At 33.5% G+C, this 21,067-nt stretch overlaps 1 protein-coding gene across 9 annotated transcripts in view; it reads left to right on the forward strand.

The window, feature by feature from the left end:
- KIF20B (kinesin family member 20B) overlaps positions 1-21,067 on the forward strand; it is a 74,785-nt gene that overhangs the window by 14,861 nt on the left and 38,857 nt on the right. For 7 of the 9 annotated variants that reach the window (XM_027111996.1, XM_027111997.1, XM_027111995.1 and 4 more), the window contains 12 exons: positions 1,394-1,430; positions 1,896-2,123; positions 3,658-3,769; positions 4,794-4,865; positions 4,952-5,098; positions 5,750-5,912; positions 6,466-6,756; positions 10,678-10,817; positions 11,100-11,238; positions 12,268-12,496; positions 13,313-13,365; positions 16,308-16,461. In XM_027111996.1, coding sequence (XP_026967797.1) covers positions 1,394-1,430; positions 1,896-2,123; positions 3,658-3,769; positions 4,794-4,865; positions 4,952-5,098; positions 5,750-5,912; positions 6,466-6,756; positions 10,678-10,817; positions 11,100-11,238; positions 12,268-12,496; positions 13,313-13,365; positions 16,308-16,461 — 1,765 coding nt within the window. The remainder of the gene's footprint in view (positions 1-1,393; positions 1,431-1,895; positions 2,124-3,657; positions 3,770-4,793; positions 4,866-4,951; positions 5,099-5,749; positions 5,913-6,465; positions 6,757-10,677; positions 10,818-11,099; positions 11,239-12,267; positions 12,497-13,312; positions 13,366-16,307; positions 16,462-21,067) is intronic. The other 2 variants (XM_027112000.1, XM_027112002.1) reach the window with 1 other exon arrangement.

Genomic DNA, 21,067 nt, shown 5'->3' on the forward strand with positions numbered 1-21,067 from the left:
GGCTCCGGACGCATAGGCCCAGCGGCCATGGCTCACGGGCCCAGCTGTTCTGCGGCATGTGGGACCCTCCCGGACCGGGGCACGAACCTGCGTCCGCTGCATCGGCAGGCGGACTCTCAACCACTGCGCCACCAGGGAAGCCCTGGTCTTTTTTTTTTTTAACAAAAATGAGATTTTATTATACAGACATTCTGTAACTTGCTCTTTCATTTAACATGTCGTAAATCTTTTACTACCTTAATTCATGTGTCTTATCTGTTAGGTTATGTTTTTTCCTCTTTTCTTTCTTCTTTTTAATAGTTTTTTATTTAATAAATTTTTTTTTATAAAGTATACTTGTCTATTTATTCCTTCTTTGCCTTGTGGATTTTGTGTTATGCTCTCAGACATTTATTTTATCTATTTAAAATTGTTAAAAACTATTAACAGTCTTTATAAATATATTCAAAACACTGATGGGGATTTTCTTCTTAAAGTAATTTAGAAATCAGTGTTTCAAGGTAATAAAATATTGTTGCTCAGTGGAGAGCAAAGTTCAGAATCCATGATTATGGTCTCTGCAAGTAAAATTGTGAGTATTTTAACAAAATTTATGGAGATTGGTGGATAATTGCATGGATAATTCATAGAGGAAATTAAAGTCATTAATAATGAGAAGAACTTCCCCTAACAAGTTACCTGGTTAAAACAAAATGTTATTTTGCCTATGAAATTATTAAAATTTTAAAAACTTGAGATATGCACTTTTTTTAAAAGTTCTTTTTATTGAGGTATAGTCGATGTACAATATTATAGAAGTTTCAGGTGTATGATGTGAAATACACACTTTCACTTTCATATATTGATTATAAAATGTGTCTCTCCAAAGCAATTTGGCAATACTATACTAAGAGTGAGAACTTTAAAATAAGTTCATATTTTCATCCACCAATTCAGATTTAGGTATATGACCTAAGGGAACAATTAAATTACAGAAGAAAAAAATAATATATTAAGATGTTTATCTTAGTATTATTTAGTTAAGTCATTTCACATCACATCTCTTCAGTTAGGCAGCCACCAAATGTTTACAAATAATTTTTAATTATAGAGAGAAAAAGCTTACAATGGAATAAGTGTAGGGAAAAATATAGAAGGGAATATATTGAAATTTTACTAGTAATTGCCTCTGAGTGGCAGTGATTATATATGATGATATTCTTTTTAATATTTTCTGTGGTTTCCCAAATTTCCTATTATTAGGATGTATTATTTCACTAGGAAGGAAATTAATAGAGGTCGTTGAATTGAGTAGATGAAAGGCAGGTGGCTTACTTGGATAGGTAATTAATAAGCTGGTTATTTAATCTTAACTAACAATGTTTTTTAACTTTTTAAAAAAAATCTTTTTCAGGTTGCTATGCATAATGACAGTTATGATACTCTTTATGGTAAGGTTTCCTTTCTCATTTACTTTTAAAATGTTGATTATTTGAAAAGCTTTTAATTTTTGGATCACTTCTGGTGATTTAATTTCTTTAATAAACAGTAATACTTGGAAAATGGTACATAACTATATGAAATATCAGTCATTGTAAAGTTTTATTTTGACTTAATAAATAAGTCCCTTTCACTGGTTAACTTTCATGTTGTTTCGAGAGAGACACTATTTTTCCTTTGTCCTTTATGTTTAATTTTTACGTAAAATTATTTGTACATTTATTAGCGTATTTGCAGAAAAGAAAAGAAAGATAAGCGGATTTTGGTTAATACAAATATTTATGTCTGCTTTGGTCCAAAAAGTTTTTAACATTGCTGGTCAAAAGATTAAGGATACTTAGTTTTTCAAGTCCAGGAGTCTTGATCTATCCTATTGTCTCATTTAATTTTGTGATTATCTTTTTTATTTTCTGTAGGAAGTTTAACAAACTCTTTGAATATCCCAGAGTTTGAAGAGTCTGTGAGAGACTGTGAACACGCGAGCTTGAATATGGATAATAATATAAAATTTTCTGTGTGGGTTTCTTTCTTTGAGATTTACAATGAATGTATTTATGATTTATTTGTTCCTGTCTCATCTAAATTCCAAAAGAGAAAGATGCTACGCCTTTCCCAAGATGTAAAGGGCTATTCTTTTATAAAAGGTATACTAGTGAGTATTTTTTACTTTATTGCTCTGAAATTCCTTTCTAGGCTTTGTTATAGGAGAGCAGACTGGAAATTGAAAATTTTTATACTAATTATTTTTTATTTTTTAATCTATTTATTTATGGCTGCATTGGGTCTTCGTTGCTGTGCACGGGCTTTCTCTAGTTGTGGCGAGCAGGGGCTGCTCTTCGTTGCAGTGCACGGGTTTCTCATTGTGGTGGCTTCTCTTGTTGCAGAGCACGGGCTCTAGGCACGTGGGCTTCTGTAGTTGTGGCACACGGGCTCAGTAGTTGTGGCTCGTGGGCTCTAGAGCACAGGCTCAGTAGTTGTGGTGCTCGGGCTTAGTTGCTCTGTGGCATGTGGTATCTTCCCGGACCAGGGCTCGAACCCGTATCCCCTGCGTTGGCAGGCGGATTCTTAACCACTTCACCACCAGGGAGGTCCTGTATCCTGATTATTAACATCAAGATAATAGTTTGTCCTTTGAAAGTATGTTAATTAAACTTGAAGGTGAAGGGGTCTAGTTTAATGTTGTATTTGCTAGAGTATTATTGATTGGATTTTAGGGGATGGGAAAAGCTGTGTGTGTAGGTATTCACATTATTCTGCTGCTTTGTAACGGTATTCAAACTTCAGAGCCATGTATCAGTAAATGTTCTGTTCCATAGTGCTGTTTTTCCAACCTTTTAAAAATCACTACCCCACAGTAGGAAATACATATTAATAACATCATGATCCTGTACCTGCATATGTATATATATACATATATACAATTGAAAAGTTTCGTTAATTATACTTACCCTTACTACAAGGAATGCACTTTGTTGTTTTCTATATTGTACTTCATTTTTACAATACGCTAGTTGTGACTCAATAAATTTGACTTCATGACTCACAAATGAATTGCAGTCTATAATGTCTCATAGCTAGGTAATTTTCTAGGTTTAATCTGTAATGTATTTTGTCTTTTTTTTTTTTCTGGATGTCTAATTCTAAGGAATCTTACCTATTTTTAATTTTCCCTTTGGCAGATTCTGTTGAAGAACATTTACTTTCTGTGTTTGTACTACTTAAGTACTGGAAAATCATTATAATATCCTCTTCTTGCATACTTCTTTTTTTATATTTATTTATTTATTTATTTGGCTGCATTGGGTCTTAGTTGTGGCGTGCGGGATCTTCATTGCAGCGCGTGGGCCTCTCTCTAGTTGTGGCGTGTGGGCTCTAGAGTGTGCGGGCTTAGTTGCCCCATGGCGTGTGGGATCTGAGTCCCCCGACCAGAGATCGAAACCACGTCCCCTGCATTGGAAGGCGGATTCTTAACCACTACACCACCAGGGAAGTCCCTTATGTAATTCTTTTCTAATGGAGTATGGAATAGCTGAGTTGACTATACCTAGGGCGTGTTATTAAAAGAAAGATTTTATTATATGTCTTTGGGAAAGAGATTACATATCTTCAAAGAGATTACATTGTACTGCAAATGCTGTGTTTTTATAAATTGATATGTGTCCTCTTTATTTTTTAAAGATCTACAGTGGGTTCAAGTATCTGATTCTAAAGAAGCATATAGACTTTTAAAACTAGGAATAAAGCACCAGAGTGTTGCTTTCACAAAACTGAACAATGCTTCCAGTAGAAGGTAAGGAGTAAACCCTGTGGTGTAAGCCTGAGGTGTGCTAATTTAAACACAACTAATTTAAGATTAAAGTGGACACTAGGTTCTCTGATATATTAAATGAATTCATAGGCATAAAAACATTCTGTAAACTGAAGAGCACTAAACACATAAGATTATCAAGACTGTTTCTTGTTCTAACGTAAGATTTACTAAGTTACACTCAGTCTGAGGTATTTTTACTCTTTCTGTATGTGAATATCTAAGCTCAGTGTTTTAGTTACCTGTAACGGTGGACTTTTCTCTGTGTTTTTCCTACTTACCCCATGAACACAGACACTGTATGCATACTGAGTTGGGCCAAAATCTCAAAGGGCTAAGGAAGGATTTTTTTTAATGTTTATGATATATGATACATGATATACATATCATGTATCATATATGATGTGTGATATACATATCATATATCATATATGTATGATACATGTTTTTGCATAGCTAAAGAAAAAGGAAGGATGTTTTTGATGGAAGGGATTGGTGGATGAGAGACAAAAGAAAATAAGTTTAAGTTTATACGTAAAACAGGTTTTCTCTTAAGGGGGAAAGAACCCTGTCCCCCATGTGTGGAGTGAAGGTAATATATAATCCAGATAAGCCTGTATTTAGGCCAGATGTATACTTTGCTTTAGGTATATATTCAAAGTAGATTAGCTGTAAATAATACCATTTTAACTAGTAATATCTCTGCAAGCAAATTGAGACTTTATTATAAATGATTTCATTAATAGAAATAAGAAGAGGAATAGGTTTGAAGGATTTGGGGCTAAGTGCAAGAAAGATAAGATATTTGGTTTTAGGTAGTTGGGTGGTATGTAGGTGATAGTGGAGCACTGAATTGAAATATCTGACAGCTAGTTGGAGAATGCAGCGCTGGAGCCATGGCTAGTATTAGGATATAAATAGATGTTGATTTAGATGCTTGTCTCCTATTTAGAATGCAGAAATTAAAAGTGAACGATAATATTTGATCTTTCTTTACTTCTTTTAGTCACAGCATATTCACTATTAGAGTATTACAGATTGAAGAATCGGAAATGCCTCGTGTAATGCGAGTCAGTGAGTAAGTTGAGCATTCTTTAAATTGTAATTATTCTGAATTGTTTTGTTTTGAAGAATTTTTTAGTTTTTTTTTTTTTTTTTTTTTAGATTGTCTTTATGTGATCTTGCTGGTTCAGAACGAAGCATGAAGACACAGAATGAAGGTGAAAGGTTAAGAGAGACTGGGAACATCAACACTTCCTTATTGACTCTGGGAAAGTGTATCAATGTTTTGAAGAACAGTGAAAAGTCAAAGTAAGAGTTGCTGAACATGTTATTAGCATATTAAGTATTACAATATTTAGACCCTTCAGCTTTGCTGGTTTTAGAAAGTTCTCTTGTTTTTCACTTATGACTATATATGGATTGTAATTAAAATTACTTAGAAATCTTGGATAAAAAAATGATAGAAATTAAAAAAAAAATGTCAGTCAATGCCAGTGGCTCATCAAGTAAACACAATATTTTCCATAGCAAATATATATCAACAGACATCTTGGATAGTAAGCTTCTGATGATGCTGGTTTAGCATCTAAAACCACGTTATTCTTATTAATGCATTCTGTTTTTCTAGATGTGGTAGATTTCTGCATTAATTATGAATCAGCCTGTACCATTTCTAGTTAAGGTGTATATATTGCGTAATTGGCCTACACTAGAAAACACAACCCAATTCAATGTGACTTTCTTTACATTTTGCCTAGTATTAGAATTACTATTATAACTAGTAGTAGTATTTAAAGAAAACAACATGAATAAACAGAAAATGATTATTATGGGTGGAACTAATTATTAACCTAGAATTTAAGTCCATGATAGCTATATTATTTCTTTGTAAAATTTATCAGCATCCTGACTTCATGAGATATGTTTTAACTTACAGTTTTTTGAAAAATTTTTCCGTAGGTTTCAACAGCATGTGCCTTTCCGGGAAAGTAAACTGACCCACTATTTTCAAAGTTTTTTCAACGGTAAAGGGAAAATATGTATGATTGTCAACATCAGCCAATGTTTTCTTGCCTACGATGAGACACTCAATGTGTTGAAGTTCTCAGCCATTGCACAAAAAGTAAATATAATTAAATTTCTGCACAATTTATTAAGCTTCTTATCATTAGAGTATTAATTATTTTTTTCTCGGAGTAGTTAACACATTTTGCACTAGCTCTAAACCTAGAAAATAACTGAAAATTTAAAATGTAATACTTGATCAAGTAGTAGGACATAGGAAAAATATTGAAAGTAACCCCTGCTTAAGAGTAAAATGACCTCAGTAATAAACTTACCCATTACAAATTTCGAGTAATTCTTGCAGCAAATTGTCAGCTCTGCTGTCCATCTGGTTCATTTAGTGGCTAATCAGGAACCCCCCTGCTAGGAATAGTATTGATACTAAGAACTTAACCCAGGAAAGTAAATTTATCTAGAGTATACATGTGTAATTAGCTTTTTTCTTATCAAATATTTATTTAAGGATGCTAATTCCTTCTTGCATGTTTGTTTGCATTGTTTTTACTTTTTAATTCTCAAATTGTCATTTGACTTAAATTTATAAAATTTTTGTTTTGTGTGGACAGTTCTTGCCTTTTCTGTTTTAAAAGTTACATTGAATATTTTAACAGGTTTGTGTTCCAGACACTTTAAATTCCTCTCAAGAGAAATCATTTGGACCTGCCAAATCTTCTCAAGATGTATCACTAGATATTAATAGTTCAGATAATAAAATACTAAATGAAAAGAGATCCACAATTTCATGGGAAAATAGTCTAGAAGACGTGGTGGAAGATGAAGATTTGGTTGAGGATCTAGAAAAAGCTGAAGAAAAGCAAAATGTGGAAAGTGAATTTACTGATGAAGATCTAGATAAAACATTAGAGGATGATAAGGCTTTCAGTAGCCATGAGGAGAAGAGAGTATGTATTAAGAACTCATACTTCTAAAGTTGGCTTATTTATTATTCTGAAGTTAGGGTTAATAATTCTTAAGGCTGTTTCTCTCATTTTTTTAACAATACACTAATTTTGTCTTTCATCTTCATGTTTTGAAAATTTTCACATCCACAGAAAGAATAATACAATGAATACACATTTGCACTTCACCTGAATTTGCCAGTTGTTAACATTTTATCGTATTTACTTTAATTCTTTCTGTGAGTGTGTGAATACACATCTTTTTGGTGTATCATTTGAAAACAAGATGCAGACATAATGACACCTTACAAATAACTACTTCAGCATGTTTCCCGAGAACGTGGACATTTTCCTCATGATCAAAAGACCATTTTCATACCTAAGCAATTTCACATTGATACAATAACGTAATGTTTTATCGTCCATATTGAGATTTATCCAGTGGTCAGTATTTCCTTTATAGCCACTTTGTTATTGATCTACAACCAAAGTTAATACATTGCTTTTGATTATCGTGTTTCTTTAGTTAATCTCTAATCTAGTGTAGATGTTTTTGAAAAATTGTGGTGAGTTGTCTTGTAGAGTGTCTCCAGTCTGGATCTGTCTTATTACTTCCTGATTCAGGTTTAACACTTTAGATAAGCCTATTATATAGGTGAAGTTGTGAATTTCCCATTACATCACATCAGGAGGCAGCTGATGTCTGATTCCCCCATTTTTGGTGATGCTAAATTTTGCTCATTTGGCTAAGGTTTTGTGTTTAGATCTCTCTTCATTGTAAAAGCGTATCATCTGTGAAGATGCTTTGACACCATGTGAATATCTTGTTCCCCACTATCCTTTCACCCAGTGATTTTAGCATACTCCACCAAACTTTTACTTTGCAGTCTTAAGTACAATTGTGCAAAATGTCTGCCCAGTACTGATTATCCTATTTATTCAAAAACAAAAATTATTTGGTTGTCTTGTATTTATGGTAAACAAATAAGATTTAATGGTGGTTCTTTTTTTTTTAATTAATTAATTTGTTTTTGGCTGCGTTTTGTCTTGGTTGCTGTGCGCGGGCTTTCTGTAGTTGCGGCGAGCGGGGGCTACTCTTAGTTGTGGTGTGTGGGCTTATTGCCGTAGCTTCTCTTGTTGTGGAGCATGGACTCTAGGCGCGCGGGCTCAGTAGTTATGGCTCACAGGCTCTAGAGCACAGGCTCAGTAGTTGTGGCTTACGGGCTTAGTTGCTCCGTGGCATGTGGGCTCTTCCCGGATCCGGGCTTGAACCGGTGTCCCCTGCCTTGGCAGGCAGATTCTTAACCACGGCACCACCAGGGAAGCCCAGTGCTGCGCAGTTCTTTTATCCTCTGTCCAAATACAATTCACACATATATTTAAGTTGTTATTAATCCTGAAATGTAGATCATGTCCACAGTACCAGTTCCCCTCATTAACTGGTCATAACTATTACATATGTATACATGGAGTATTCTTACCAGCGTCACAGGAACACTAGTAATCCTGTGCTCATGGATGTGCTTCAGTGGTATTGCCACATCTGACATCATAGTACTCTTTTGGACTGTAGAAGTCTAAGTAGATGGATGATGTATTGAGTTAAGTACTCTCATTTTAATAGTTTATTTCAGTGTCCCTGAAAGCTATAGTTGTGCCTGTGTTGTTTGGAAATGAAAATGAAAGCTTCAGATGCCACTATTCTCAGTTAATCTGGTTACTATGTGATTGGACCTTGTTTACCTTGGATCTCTGTAATGTAGTACTTCCTTCAGTGACAAAATGAGCCATTAATAGTCCTATTTTAGGTTTTATTGATCTTCTCAAAACTGAAGTTTATATAGAATATCCATTAAACTTAAAATGTTAGTAGAATTTCAGAATTTATTAGGGAAAAATAGTGTAGTTTATAAAGGATTATATAGTGTAAATGCATATCTTATAATGTTGACTAGGTACTTTATTTTTATTTATTTATTTATTTTATGACTAGGTACTTTAAAATTAAAATTTAATCGAGGTTTTTTCCTAATATTTTAAAAAATGATTATAGACTTTGCATGCTTTACATTATTAGCATTTTAATTAGAGGATTGTATTAAAGATCATTATGAAATATATTGATATTAGCATATTTACACTTAAAATTCATTTAATTAGGCTAACCAACCAGAATTTTTTTCACCGAAAACTTTGTCAGATGCTAACAATGATAGAAAACTAATTGTTGTTGAGAATTATTGAAAGAAACCAATTTTCCAAGGTTTCCCACATTCATGCAGATTTCTCTAAGTCTCCCACATTTCTTCTTCAGTAGTTATCATTTATTATTTTAAACAGTGGGAAAGTCTGTGGTTATTCAAAATTATAAAAGTATTATATAATCTTGGTGGAATCTAGAAAAAGAAAAAGAGGAAAATAATTAAATATAAATCTCTCTCTAATCTACTGCTCACGTTAGTAGGTTTTTACTATACATTATAATATTGTAACCTAATTTTCTTCACTTAAAAATAAATTGTGAAAAGTATGAATTATAAATATGTCATCATAATTCATTACAGTAGTTTACTGTATGATGGTACCATAGTTGAACCCATCTCTTTGACTGTTGAGCTGGGTTTCACTTTTTCTTTATTTACATACAACCACTCACTGTTGCAAAAAACACAGTGACCATTCTTACAGCCAAAACGCTGGGTCCTATTATATAATTAATTCCTCAGTATAAGTTCTTAGAAGCAGAATTTCAAAGTCAGGATATCTATAGAAATATTTTCAAATACAAAATCGAAAAACTGAAAGATCTGTGACTTTGAGAGAGTTTATTAATTTATTATTGAGAAACTTTAATCAAAAACCTTGAAAAAGAATATTAGGCTTTTTTCTTGAATGCTATAATTTATTACATATCTATACTGGCTATGATGTCAAGTTGTAATTGCCTTATTGTTCATTGTCTGTATTACATGATTAATTATGTATGTGCTTTCAAAGACAGAGTTGTTGCTCACATTTGAATAGTTATAAAAGCCCAATAGGATAAGTTTAAAAATTTATTTTATTATTTATTTATTTATTTTTGGCTGTGTTGGGTCTTTGTTGCTGTGCGCGGGCTTTCTCTAGTTGTGGCGTGGGCTTCTCATTGCGGTGGCTTCACTTGTTGCGGAGCACGGGCTCTAGGCGCACGGCCTCAGTAGTTGTGGCTCGCGGGCTCTAAAGCGCAGGCTCAGTAGTTGTGGCTCACGTGCTCTAGAGTGCAGGCTCAGAAGTTGTGGCACATGGGCTTAGTTGTTCTGCACCATGTGGGATCTTCCCAGACCAGGGCTCGAACCCGTGCCCCCAGCATTGGCAGGCGGATTCTTAACCACTGCACCACCAGGGAAGTCCCCAATAGGTTAAGTTATGTAACATTCTCTTTGTCATTTTGGAACGTGTTTGGGGGTTCTTAGTAACTACTCCATATAATACTTCAACTTTATATTTTGACAGACTAATTTTAAACTCAAACTTAAGCATGTACCACAGACCTGGTCTTTACTTTCTCCACCTAAGAAATGTGGATGCTGCTACCAAGCTTACAGAGGGTTGTGTGGATTAAATGAAATAAAATATGAACTCCCCAGAGTAGTTTCTGGTAGATAATAGATGCTCAAATTTTATTTTCTCTTCTTTCTTTGTGTAGCTAGACAGTGAGACATTTGAATTACTGTATATCTGTTTCTAAAACGTGGAGAGGCGTGCTTGATTTTTCAGATTAGTGAATCTCTGCAAATACACAATTTTCAGTGAAAATATCATCTCTAATAAAAGGGTGCATAATTACAATCTAAATGGAAAAAGTTTTATTTTTGAACACTTGGACAGTCTTTCTCTTGGAATATATTTGTTTTTTTAATTAGAATTTTAATATTTATATTTTAGAAACTTTTGGATTTAATAGAAGACTTGAAAAAAAAACTAATAAATGAAAGAAAAGAAAAGTTAACATTGGAATTTAAAATCCGTGAAGAAGTTACACAGGAGTTTACTCAGTATTTGGCTCAACGGGAAGCTGACTTTAAGTAAGTTTTTTCGTTCATGTCCTGGTAAAAATTGAGAATTTTATTTACCTGTTTAAAATTTTTTTTTTGGCTTTTTATTTTATATTAGGTGACTTCTGAATTCTGACCTTCATGCAGGCTTGAAAATAGCTGTTACTAATCCCCATGGTGATTGTGAATTATACATGAATGATTATTTAAACTGACTTTTAATTTATAATGTACCTAATCTTAGAAATTTAAAATAAAAGCACGAAGTAGTGCTTTTTCTGTTTCTTAATGGGATTAATTTCTGTTATGAAGGGAAACTCTCCTTCAGGAACGAGAGATATTAGAAGAAAATGCTGAATGTCGTTTGGCTATCTTCAAGGATTTGATTGGTAAATGTGACACTCAAGAAGAACCAAACAATGAAGATCATGCCGTGAAAGCTGAAACTGAAGTATGTTAACTGAAATATTAAATCCATGAGGTTTAGGTACCAGGATTTAGTATACCACATCAATGATGAGAAATATTAATATACTTTAGAATTAAAACAAAAAACTTAATATGTAGCTTTATTATAATTAAGCATGCTTTGTTAAGAATGTAAGCACAAATAGTTTAAATATAGCTATTGAACTTATAAAAATATATATCTGTTACATTTATATCTCAGTCTGGTGTTGATTAAGTCATTGTGTTGATTGTAGGTAGATACCTTTTTGTCTGATTATGGGATACCCCTCTCAGATTTGTCTTAAACTTAAAGAATTTTAAATGGCTGAGAGACCTAAAGGGTCATTTAGTTCTGTTCTGATTAAAACAAAAATATTTATATATAGAAAGATCACTCTTGCTTGGCTGACTGACCATTCCCTACTGTTGAGGAAACATTCTTTCCTGCTGCTCCTACTGAAGCTGAAATTAATCTCATCTTTTTGGAAAGTTTGTTTTTGTTTTCCTTTGCTTTTTAATTACTCAGTTCAGGGGGTCTGGGATGGTGATGTCCAGGCTCTTGCTTTCAAACCATCATTATGTGTCCCTGACATAGTTTGGGATTTGGTCTGAATTATGAAACTGGAAATTTGTTTCCTGCGCTAGCCTACTGAAAGTATACCTGAAACATTATTCCTCCATAAAAACAATGTCATAAACTATGATAAGCCATTACAGAACAATTACGATTACCTAGTTCAGGTATACTTTCAGTAGGCTAGCGCAGGAAACAAATTTCCAGTTTCATAATTCAGACCAAATCCCAAACTATGTCAGGGACACATAATGTTTCATGTTCCATAGAACAGAAAGTGAGTAATGGAGCACAACTTTTTCATAATTGGAGGTAGTTCTATATAATCTATTTAAAAATTTTAAAGTTGTGAATTTTTTTGCTGTTTATTTTTAAAACTATCTCAATCAGATGATACCACACTGAAATAGTGAAAGCCACTGTTAACATTAGGTATGTGGATTTTGCTATTTTTAGGAAGGACAGAATTATGTAGGAATTGAAGATATTATTGGTTCTCTTCAAGATGATGTCACTGATATTAAGAAACAGGCTGAAATAGCTCACTTATGTATTGCATCTCTTGCTGACCCCCAGGAAGCTATTGCTTGTTTAGAATTAAAGTTTAATCAAGTTAAAGCTGAATTAGCTAAAACCAAAGAAGAATTAACCAAAACCCAGGAAGAGTTAAAAAAGAGAGAAAATGGTAAGTGGATGTATTTTACCCCTATGTAGATGTTATAAATTCATAAAAAGACAGTTGGTAAGTATGAGATTTATGCAGCTTATTTACCAAGTGGCCAGAAAATGATGGCGGTAATGTATTTAATATTTTACCATTTGTATGAGTTTATAGTAACTTACTAGTACAAATATTTTTTTGCTTTTCTTTACTTTTAGACCAATGTTACTAGAAAACAGGCTTCTCAAAAAACACCAAAAACTAAGTACAGCTTTATCAGCAAATTAAGAAATCTCATAGGAAATTGTATAGCTGTAAATTTTGTCTATATATATATATTATATATTTACTTAAATATAAATATATTTATATTTATATAAATATAAATATATATATGTATATATATGTGTGTGTGTGTATATATATATATATATATATATATGGTTTGTCACATCTGAGTTTCAAGTGTTAGATGAAATACTCTGCCCTTTTCTGTGTGAAACAAGATGGGTGGAAAATAACAGGTAAGTGATGTCTCATTCTGAAGTGTATCAGAAAGGTACCAGCTAATTCTTTTCTGACATTATACCAGAAATTTTTTACTATTGAGCATACGTGTTTCATTTCTACCCTAAGTTTTGAAAGTGGCTTTTTCAGAAACATTACTCTCTGGTGGTAGAATTTGTAGCTAAGTGCTTGTGTGCTTCTAGTGCTGTGAAAATCCTTTTTCCTGAGTATAACAATAAAGCGTCTACTATAGCAGCTTATGTTTCATGATTATTCAGTGATATATTTTTTTAGGTGCTTAGATATTCATTTTTAATATTCTTATTTTTTCAGAATCAGAAATTAATTTAAATTCATTGGTTCAAGAGCTTGAGAAGTCTATTAAGGTAATACTTTTAAGTTTTATTTTGTCTTGATAAGGAAATTAATAATTAAGTAAAATAAGCAGCATGAATTATGACTAGGTATGTCTATTTTAAAAATAAAGTAATAAATGAATGTGATAAAAAAAATTGATGAGCATAAGTGCCTTCACCCTCATACCTCTTTCCAAAGATGGCCTCTGGAAAGTTTCTTTAGTCTTTCCAGAAAAGGTGTGTGTGTGTGTGTGTGTGTGTGTGTGTGTGTGTGTGTGTATATATGAAGCAAACACACTTTTAAAAAAATTTGTACAAATGGGATTGTAGTTCTGTGTCTTGCTTTCTTCCCTTAGAAGACATCTTAGAGATAATTGTATGGCAGCACATACAGATCTATGTCATTCTTTTACTAGGTTTATTGTGTTGGTTAGATATATTTAAATGGTGTTTATTTTGTCTGAAGTTACTGAGTGTTCTAAAATTTAGGATATGGCCTGAGCAGTGTGCAGCATTGGAATCCTGAAAATCTCTAGCACTTTGTACCTTCAGATCAGATAATTACTCTAAATGGTTGTAGATGAATTTGACATTGATAGATATAAATATGAAATTGCAGGTATACATAGAGGTGAAGTGAATTTAAAATTCTAAACTTAATATTTTTCCTGACCTTCTCTTAACTTACATTTGTCCTTCTAAAGAACTGAATATTTTAAGATATGATCAGATATAAATAATTCAAGATCTTGGTATCTAATACCCAGTACTTAAAAAGGTAACCAAAATAATGTACTTAGTACAAGACATTACAGTTATTGTTTACACAATTCGTGATCTTTTCCTTTTCCTTTATTTTTTCTAGTTACAAAAATAGCTGCTAGTTGTAAAAATTCAGCTATATTAAACTATGTAAAGTAGAAAGTACAGTAGTACCCCATAATGTCTCTCCTACATCAAAACCAAAACAAAACCAACTTGGCTGGTAGCTCTTTGAGACTTTTATATATATCCATTTTTATAGAACATTTACTATGAACTCTTAAGTTCTTTACATATATTTACTTGTTTAAATCTCAGAACAATCTTATGATGTAGATACTGTTATTTTTTATTTTTATGGAGGTGTCAAATAACTTGCCTAGGGTTAAGAGAACTTAACCTCATGGTGTTGATTAACTGTTGATCTAGGGTCACTGTTCCAAAGGTTGTTTTGAAAGCAGACTCTTAATGATTAAAAGTTTGTTTTGCATGGTTCTTTAGCATCCTTCCTACCAAGCATACCCTAGGCAGAAAACATTCCTTTGAATAACTGAGATTTGTGGAGGATGGATTTTCTTGGTGAAGATTGTATAATTTGAAGGAGGAAAAAAATGACTAGGTGATTATGATAAGTCTGAGAGTGGAAGAGGAGACAACTTGAAATTGTCATGGTCTGTTTGAAAACTCAAAGTTTGTCAGAGGTCTGATCCCTCTACCCCAGGATTTTGTCATTTATCAGCGACACCAAGGGACTAATTGTGAAAAAGCATGTAGGTTGTTCTTCATGATATCCTTTGTTTAGGGATATCTAAAAGGACTTTGCTTTTTTTTTTTTTTTGTAATAATGCATTACTTTTTGACTTAAAGTCATTTTATCTATGTCTCTTAAGAACATTTGCTGATTTTACGATGTAAAATGATGTTTTGTTTTCTCATATAGTTTTTTTTCCCCCCAAAAATGGATTGCTACCAGTATGTAGGGATTTAATTAATCTCTGCTTTTAAAAAAATCTCTGCCTTTACCATACTTTTAATTACTTTATAAACATACACTTAACTGCTAAGGTTTCACCCTTCCTCTTTCTGGGTACCTTTTCTTCTGCCGTCCTTTTAGGGAGGCATAGTCTTTGCCTTAAAAAATAAAAATCTAAATGGCTTTTATCATCTAGATAAACTAGGAACTCATTTTTTTTTTTGGTTTTTTTTGTTTGTTTGTTTCCACCTGCAGAAGGATTCACATTTATTGGTTCAAATACAGTACCTAACATTTGCTAAACATGCATTTCACACTACTTGGTCACATCTCCACAGGTAGTCAATGCACAGAAGAGGGTCCATCCTTTGCCAGATGGTAGGGTGGGAGGTAGCAGAGGGACTGGGTAGCAGAGCTTGCCAACTATCATTTGGTCATGAAAGGTTGATGGAGCCAGGTTGGTGGGCAGTCCTTGTCCAGCCCGCTGGGGACAAGGGCCCAGAGACATCCTGTTTGCTTGGCTCATATACAGGACTGTGGGTAGAGGTGGGCCTCAGGTAGGCAGCCCAGGGGTAGGCTCACGGATGCATGTTGCCACCGGAGCTCTGAAGGTGGTGTCATGGGAGGTGGTGCTAGGAGTTCACTTTTAAAGCAGTGTGTAGACTGTGTATCTTTGATATACATAAGCTAGAAGCTAAGGCTAGAACCTTTTCTGCGACTTGTGAACAAACTAACAAAGACATTGTTACTTTGAGAAGCTTTGGTTGTAAAACAATTGATGAGTTTCTCCAGTTACTCAAGATTCCTCAAGATTTTAAGTAAAAGTACCTATAAGAAACAATTTTGTCATAGTGTTTTCATATTTTTCTTTTCAAAGCACATTTTGTTTATGACTTAGGGTAAGTGTTTTAGGGTTCTGTGGTTATCTGCAAATAAGTCTCTAACCCACCTGATTCCCTTAGAAAATCTAAAGATGAATTTGTTTTTAGTATCGGGGTGAAACTGCACACTTAACAAGTTTTTTTTTGTCCTTAGTGAATGTACAAGTTAGTTAATATTGCTCACTTCCTAGAGCCATTGGTTATTTTAGGGTGAGATTTAAGAAATAACTTAGAAAATGTTTCAATAAACTTGAAAATAAAATTTTTATGATACAGTATTGAATCATAATTTATATAGTTCTTAAATGTATTATAGCTTTCTATATGTGAACTAATTTTAATTTATTTTACTTTAGGACAATGCTGGTACATCTACTTTAATAATAAACAATAAATTGGTTTGTAATGAAATGATTGAAATGTCTAAGGACAGCAAAACTAAAACCTATTCAGGAAGAAAAAGATTAAATGAAATTGAACTTCAACAAGATGAACCACCAGCAAAGAAAGGTACTCTTCAGCTGCTAGCAGGAGGCTTTCAAGAAAGCTAACTCCTAAACCAGGAAACAGAAGGGTTGTAAAGAGAAGGAAATTTACTTATCTAAGGAAAAAAAACTGAGAAAATATAAATGTCCCTAAGTTTTACACTAACATGTTATAAACTGTCTAGAGGATGGGTATATTTAAAGCTGCCTTTAATAAGTATGTTTTTAGATATTGTGCTTTTATCACTTTAACATGGCAATAATTCTTTTACTTCTGTGCCTGTAGTAGTTAAAAGTCATCACTTTCATCTTCATGATTAGAGTACATTTTCTGCCAAAATTTCTCCACATTGTTGTTTCATTTGAAGAAAAAGCCATTTGACAGTAAGACTTTGAGCTAAACATTACTAAAGACAAATGTGGTCAAGTTTTGTTTTCTATGAAATTACTAAAAAAAAAGTGGGCACATGCTTCTCTATACTATACATCCCTGGTTATATGGAAGAACATGGCAGCTTTCACCTTGTCTCTAAGCTATTCATTCTGTCTTTTGGAAAACTTTTACAGTCTGATACAGGGAGGGAGGCCTTTCTAAGAGAAGGTGCATTAGCTTTAGAAACCTAATTAGCAGAAAGAGAAAAACAAATCTCGTATATTAATGCATATATGCGGAATCTGAAAAAATTGCTAGAGACGATCTTATTTACAAAGCAGAAATAGAAACAGAGACGCAGAGAACAAACATATGGATACCAAGGGGGAAGGGGTGTGTGGGATGAATTGGGAGATTGGAATTGACATATATACACTACTGATACTATATATATAAAACACATAACTAATGAGAACCTACTGTATAGCACAGGGAACTCTACTCAGTGCTCTGTCGTGACCTAAATGAGAAGGAAATCCAAAAAAGAGGGGATATATGTATACATATAGCTGATTCACTTTGCTGTACAGTATAAACTAACACAATATTGTAAAGCAACTACACCCCAATAAAATTTTTTTAAAAGATGGATTTAGAATGTTATTAATATTTATGAGTAATAATATATTATGAATTATGAACCAAAAAACCCCAAAGAAACCTAGTTAGCTGCTTCACCTTGAGAAAAATGGATAAATTAAGTCTTTCTTTGGTCATGAGTAAAATAAGTTAAATATACCTGCCTCCTGAGGTTGTTAAGAATAAAAACAATTGGCTAATACAACAATATAATAAACACCTCATAGAACCTCAGTAAAATTAATGTTTTCAAAAGTAGATAACTTAAAGGATAATATAGCACTAGATATATTAATCCAATAAAGTGTGAGCTAATAGATTGAGACTAATATGCATGGTCACCTTCTGTTATCATTGAAGGAGTGGTACCTTAGCTACAGGGAGTGTAACCTTGTTATGATTTCCATAGCACTGTTCCTCTAGTTTTTCACCTTGATCGGTGCCACAGAGTAGTTGAGAATATAGGGTAGTTGAGAATGCAGGAACAGTAGATCGCTAGGAAGTGGAAGTGAAAGTTGGCAGAAGCGAGTGATCTACGTGGTATGACTAATCCTAAGGGTAACCCATTCATGAAGAAGGTGATTGTATAATAACTCTAGTTGTTAGTGACAAATAATTTGGATATGGGTAGATTTAAGTAAGTTTAGGTAACATAAAGTATTTTTTTTTCCTCCTTAAATTCGTAACCACTGTGGCTGTTTCTCAATTATTTGTTGTTAGAGACTAAAGGGACTACATAAAGGATCATAAAATTGTAGCTATAGCCCCCCTTCTTCCCCTCTACCTGCTACTAAAAAATCTCCAGAACAAAATATGTGACTCCTATAAATACTAGGATAGGATTAGGGGGTTGATAGTTTTACTGAATGTATGTTTTCTGTTCTTAAAGGGAATGCAAAGCCATTTCCCTATGAAAGTGAATTTACTTGTTTGAGGTCACTGTATCTGTACTTTGGGAAGCTGATAACCATGTAAACGGTTCAAGAAATAAGCCTTCAGAATAGTGATAAAGGAGACAAACCAGAGATATGCTACAATCTGCTTACCTGTAACTTTTCAACCAGAACTAATTTTTGTAGCAAAATATAGGTAAGCAGTATATGTATAGGTTGAATGTGATAGAAATATTGAATTAAAGTAATTATCTTTCTATTTATGTTTACTTTTTATGTTAACCTATATTAGGTTTATATACAGTAAAACCTATTTCATCTTTATTGCTAGACTAATGCTTTAATTTCTCACTGACAAGGCTGTTCTGAATATGTTCTATGAATCTTTTGATATAAAACATAAAAATTTCTGAAAGAATAATATGAATATCTGAACAAGAAAATCAGGTGCAAAACAAATTATCTGAAGTACCTTATGTAATTATCCTAGTTATTTTTTTTAAATAAATTTATTTATTTATTTTTGGCTGCATTGGGTCTTTGTCGCTGTGCGCATGCTTTCTCTAGTTATGGTGCGTGGGCTTCTCATTGCGGTGGCTTCTCTTGTTGCGGAGCACAGGGTCTAGGCGCGTAGGCTTCAGTAGTTGTGGCACACGGGCTTAATTGCTCCGCGGCATGTGGGATCTTCCTGGACCAGGGCTTGAACCCGTGTCTCCTGCATTGGCAGGCGGATTCTTAACCACTGCACCACCAGGGAAGTCCTATCCCAGTTATTGAAATATAGTAAAATTAAGAGAACAACATTACTTGATCACAAAAGCTTTATTGCACTTACTGTAATTCACTTCAGGGTTTAGGGACTATATCCATATAGTATACATGACTCAAATCTCTTCTCAGGATATTCAGGATTTATTTGTGAGCTCTGAATTTCTGATTGTTGTCATTTTTAACTTGCTTAGATCCCATCTTTCTCTCCTGATAAAGGGTTCAGACATCTTTATAACTTGTCTTCTTAAAGGGCAAAAGGATTAGTCATTTCCACTGATGAAGTCATAGGTGAGAAAATTACATCATAAGTTCAGAATTACTTAAAGGGAAAATAGAACAGAGGTATGAATCAGTGGAAAAGCCAGTTATTCCACTTTGGGATGACTTGCCACAGCTTTGTAAGATGTTAGGAGACAATCTGATAAAAGTAATGCACTGGTTGAACATTATTTTTAAAAATTCATAAGAGTAAATGGGCAAGTTTGTTGTAAACGTAAATAGGAGTGAATCTCTAAGTTTCCAGAGTAGATGGAATCCTTAGAATAAACTGAAGGAACTAAATTAGGAAAATGTAAGTACAAACATAGGAAAATCATCAAAAATAAACTCAACAGCTTTTCAGAAAGCAGGCTATAGAGCAGGGGTAATGCCATGTTTTTCCTGTCCTTTTTGAGGCAGAAGAGACAATGTAAGTTATAGGTAGTAAAACCTTGTCCAATGAGCTTTTAAAGTTAGTCTGTTAAAGAGATCTTGGAATCCTGTTATGGGATTACGTAATTACTGCTGCCCAAGAGCATTTAAACAATCCGGTGAAGGAAAAGAATATGGATTGTATTTGAAAAATGGAAACTTACAAATAAAACTTGCTTTCACATGTATACTACTGAATGTAAAATTGGATAAATTCTTGGATGGAGTAGGGAGGTGAGATTTCCAAATTATATAGTGATTTTTGGGGTGAGGGGATACTTTCACTGGGGACATCAGTATCTTGAGAGGACTGGGATTTTTTTCTCAGCCTTACTGAGGTACAATTGACCAATAATTTTGTAATATATTTAAAATGTTTAACATGATTTGATATACATTGTGAAAAGTTTCCCACCTTATCACCATTAATTAATACATCTGTCACCTCACTTATTCACCTATTTTCCCCCTCTTTTTTCTTTTTTGGTGAGAACAGTTAAGTTATACTCTCTAGGCAAATTTCAGTTATACAATACAATGTTATCAATTATAGTCACCGTATTATACTTAGATCCTATGACCTTATTCATCTTAAACTGAAAAATTATACCCTTTTACAAGCCTCTCCCTATTTTCATCACCCCTCATCCCCTGACAACCACCGTTCTACTCTCTGTTTCTATGAGTTGGATCTTTTTTTCTCCTCGTATTGATACCATACAATATTTTTCTTTCTCTATGTGACTTATTTCACTTATTTCACATAATGCCCTCCAAGTTCATCCATGTCATTGCAAATGGCAGGATTTCCTTCTTATTTAGGCTGAATAATAATAGTCCATTGTATACATATTTATTCCACATTTAAAAAAATCCATACATCCATCCACGGACACTTAGGTTGTTTCCATGTCCTGGCTATTGTAAAAAATGTTGCAATGAACATAGAGCATGAACTTGCATGAACTTTGAGATAGTAATTTCATTTCCTTTGGATATATACTCAGAAGTGGGATTGTTAGCTCATAAGATAGTTCTATATTTAATTTTTTGAGGAACCTTTATACTGTTTTTCTAGTGGTTGTACTACTTTATATTTCCATCAACTGTGTGCAGATTCCCTTCTCCCCTCATCCTTGCCAGCATTTGTTATCTCTTTTTTTTTTTTTTTTTTGCCCGCGCCGTGTGGCATGTGGGATGTGGGATCTTAGTTCCCTGACCAGGGATCAAACCCGTGTCCCCTGCATTGGGAGCGTGGAGTCTTA

This window comes from Aethalodelphis obliquidens, unplaced genomic scaffold, assembly GCF_003676395.1.
Source record: "Aethalodelphis obliquidens isolate GAN/ISIS:26980383/991018 unplaced genomic scaffold, ASM367639v1 scaffold11, whole genome shotgun sequence".
Classification (NCBI taxonomy): Eukaryota; Metazoa; Chordata; class Mammalia; order Artiodactyla; family Delphinidae; genus Aethalodelphis; species Aethalodelphis obliquidens.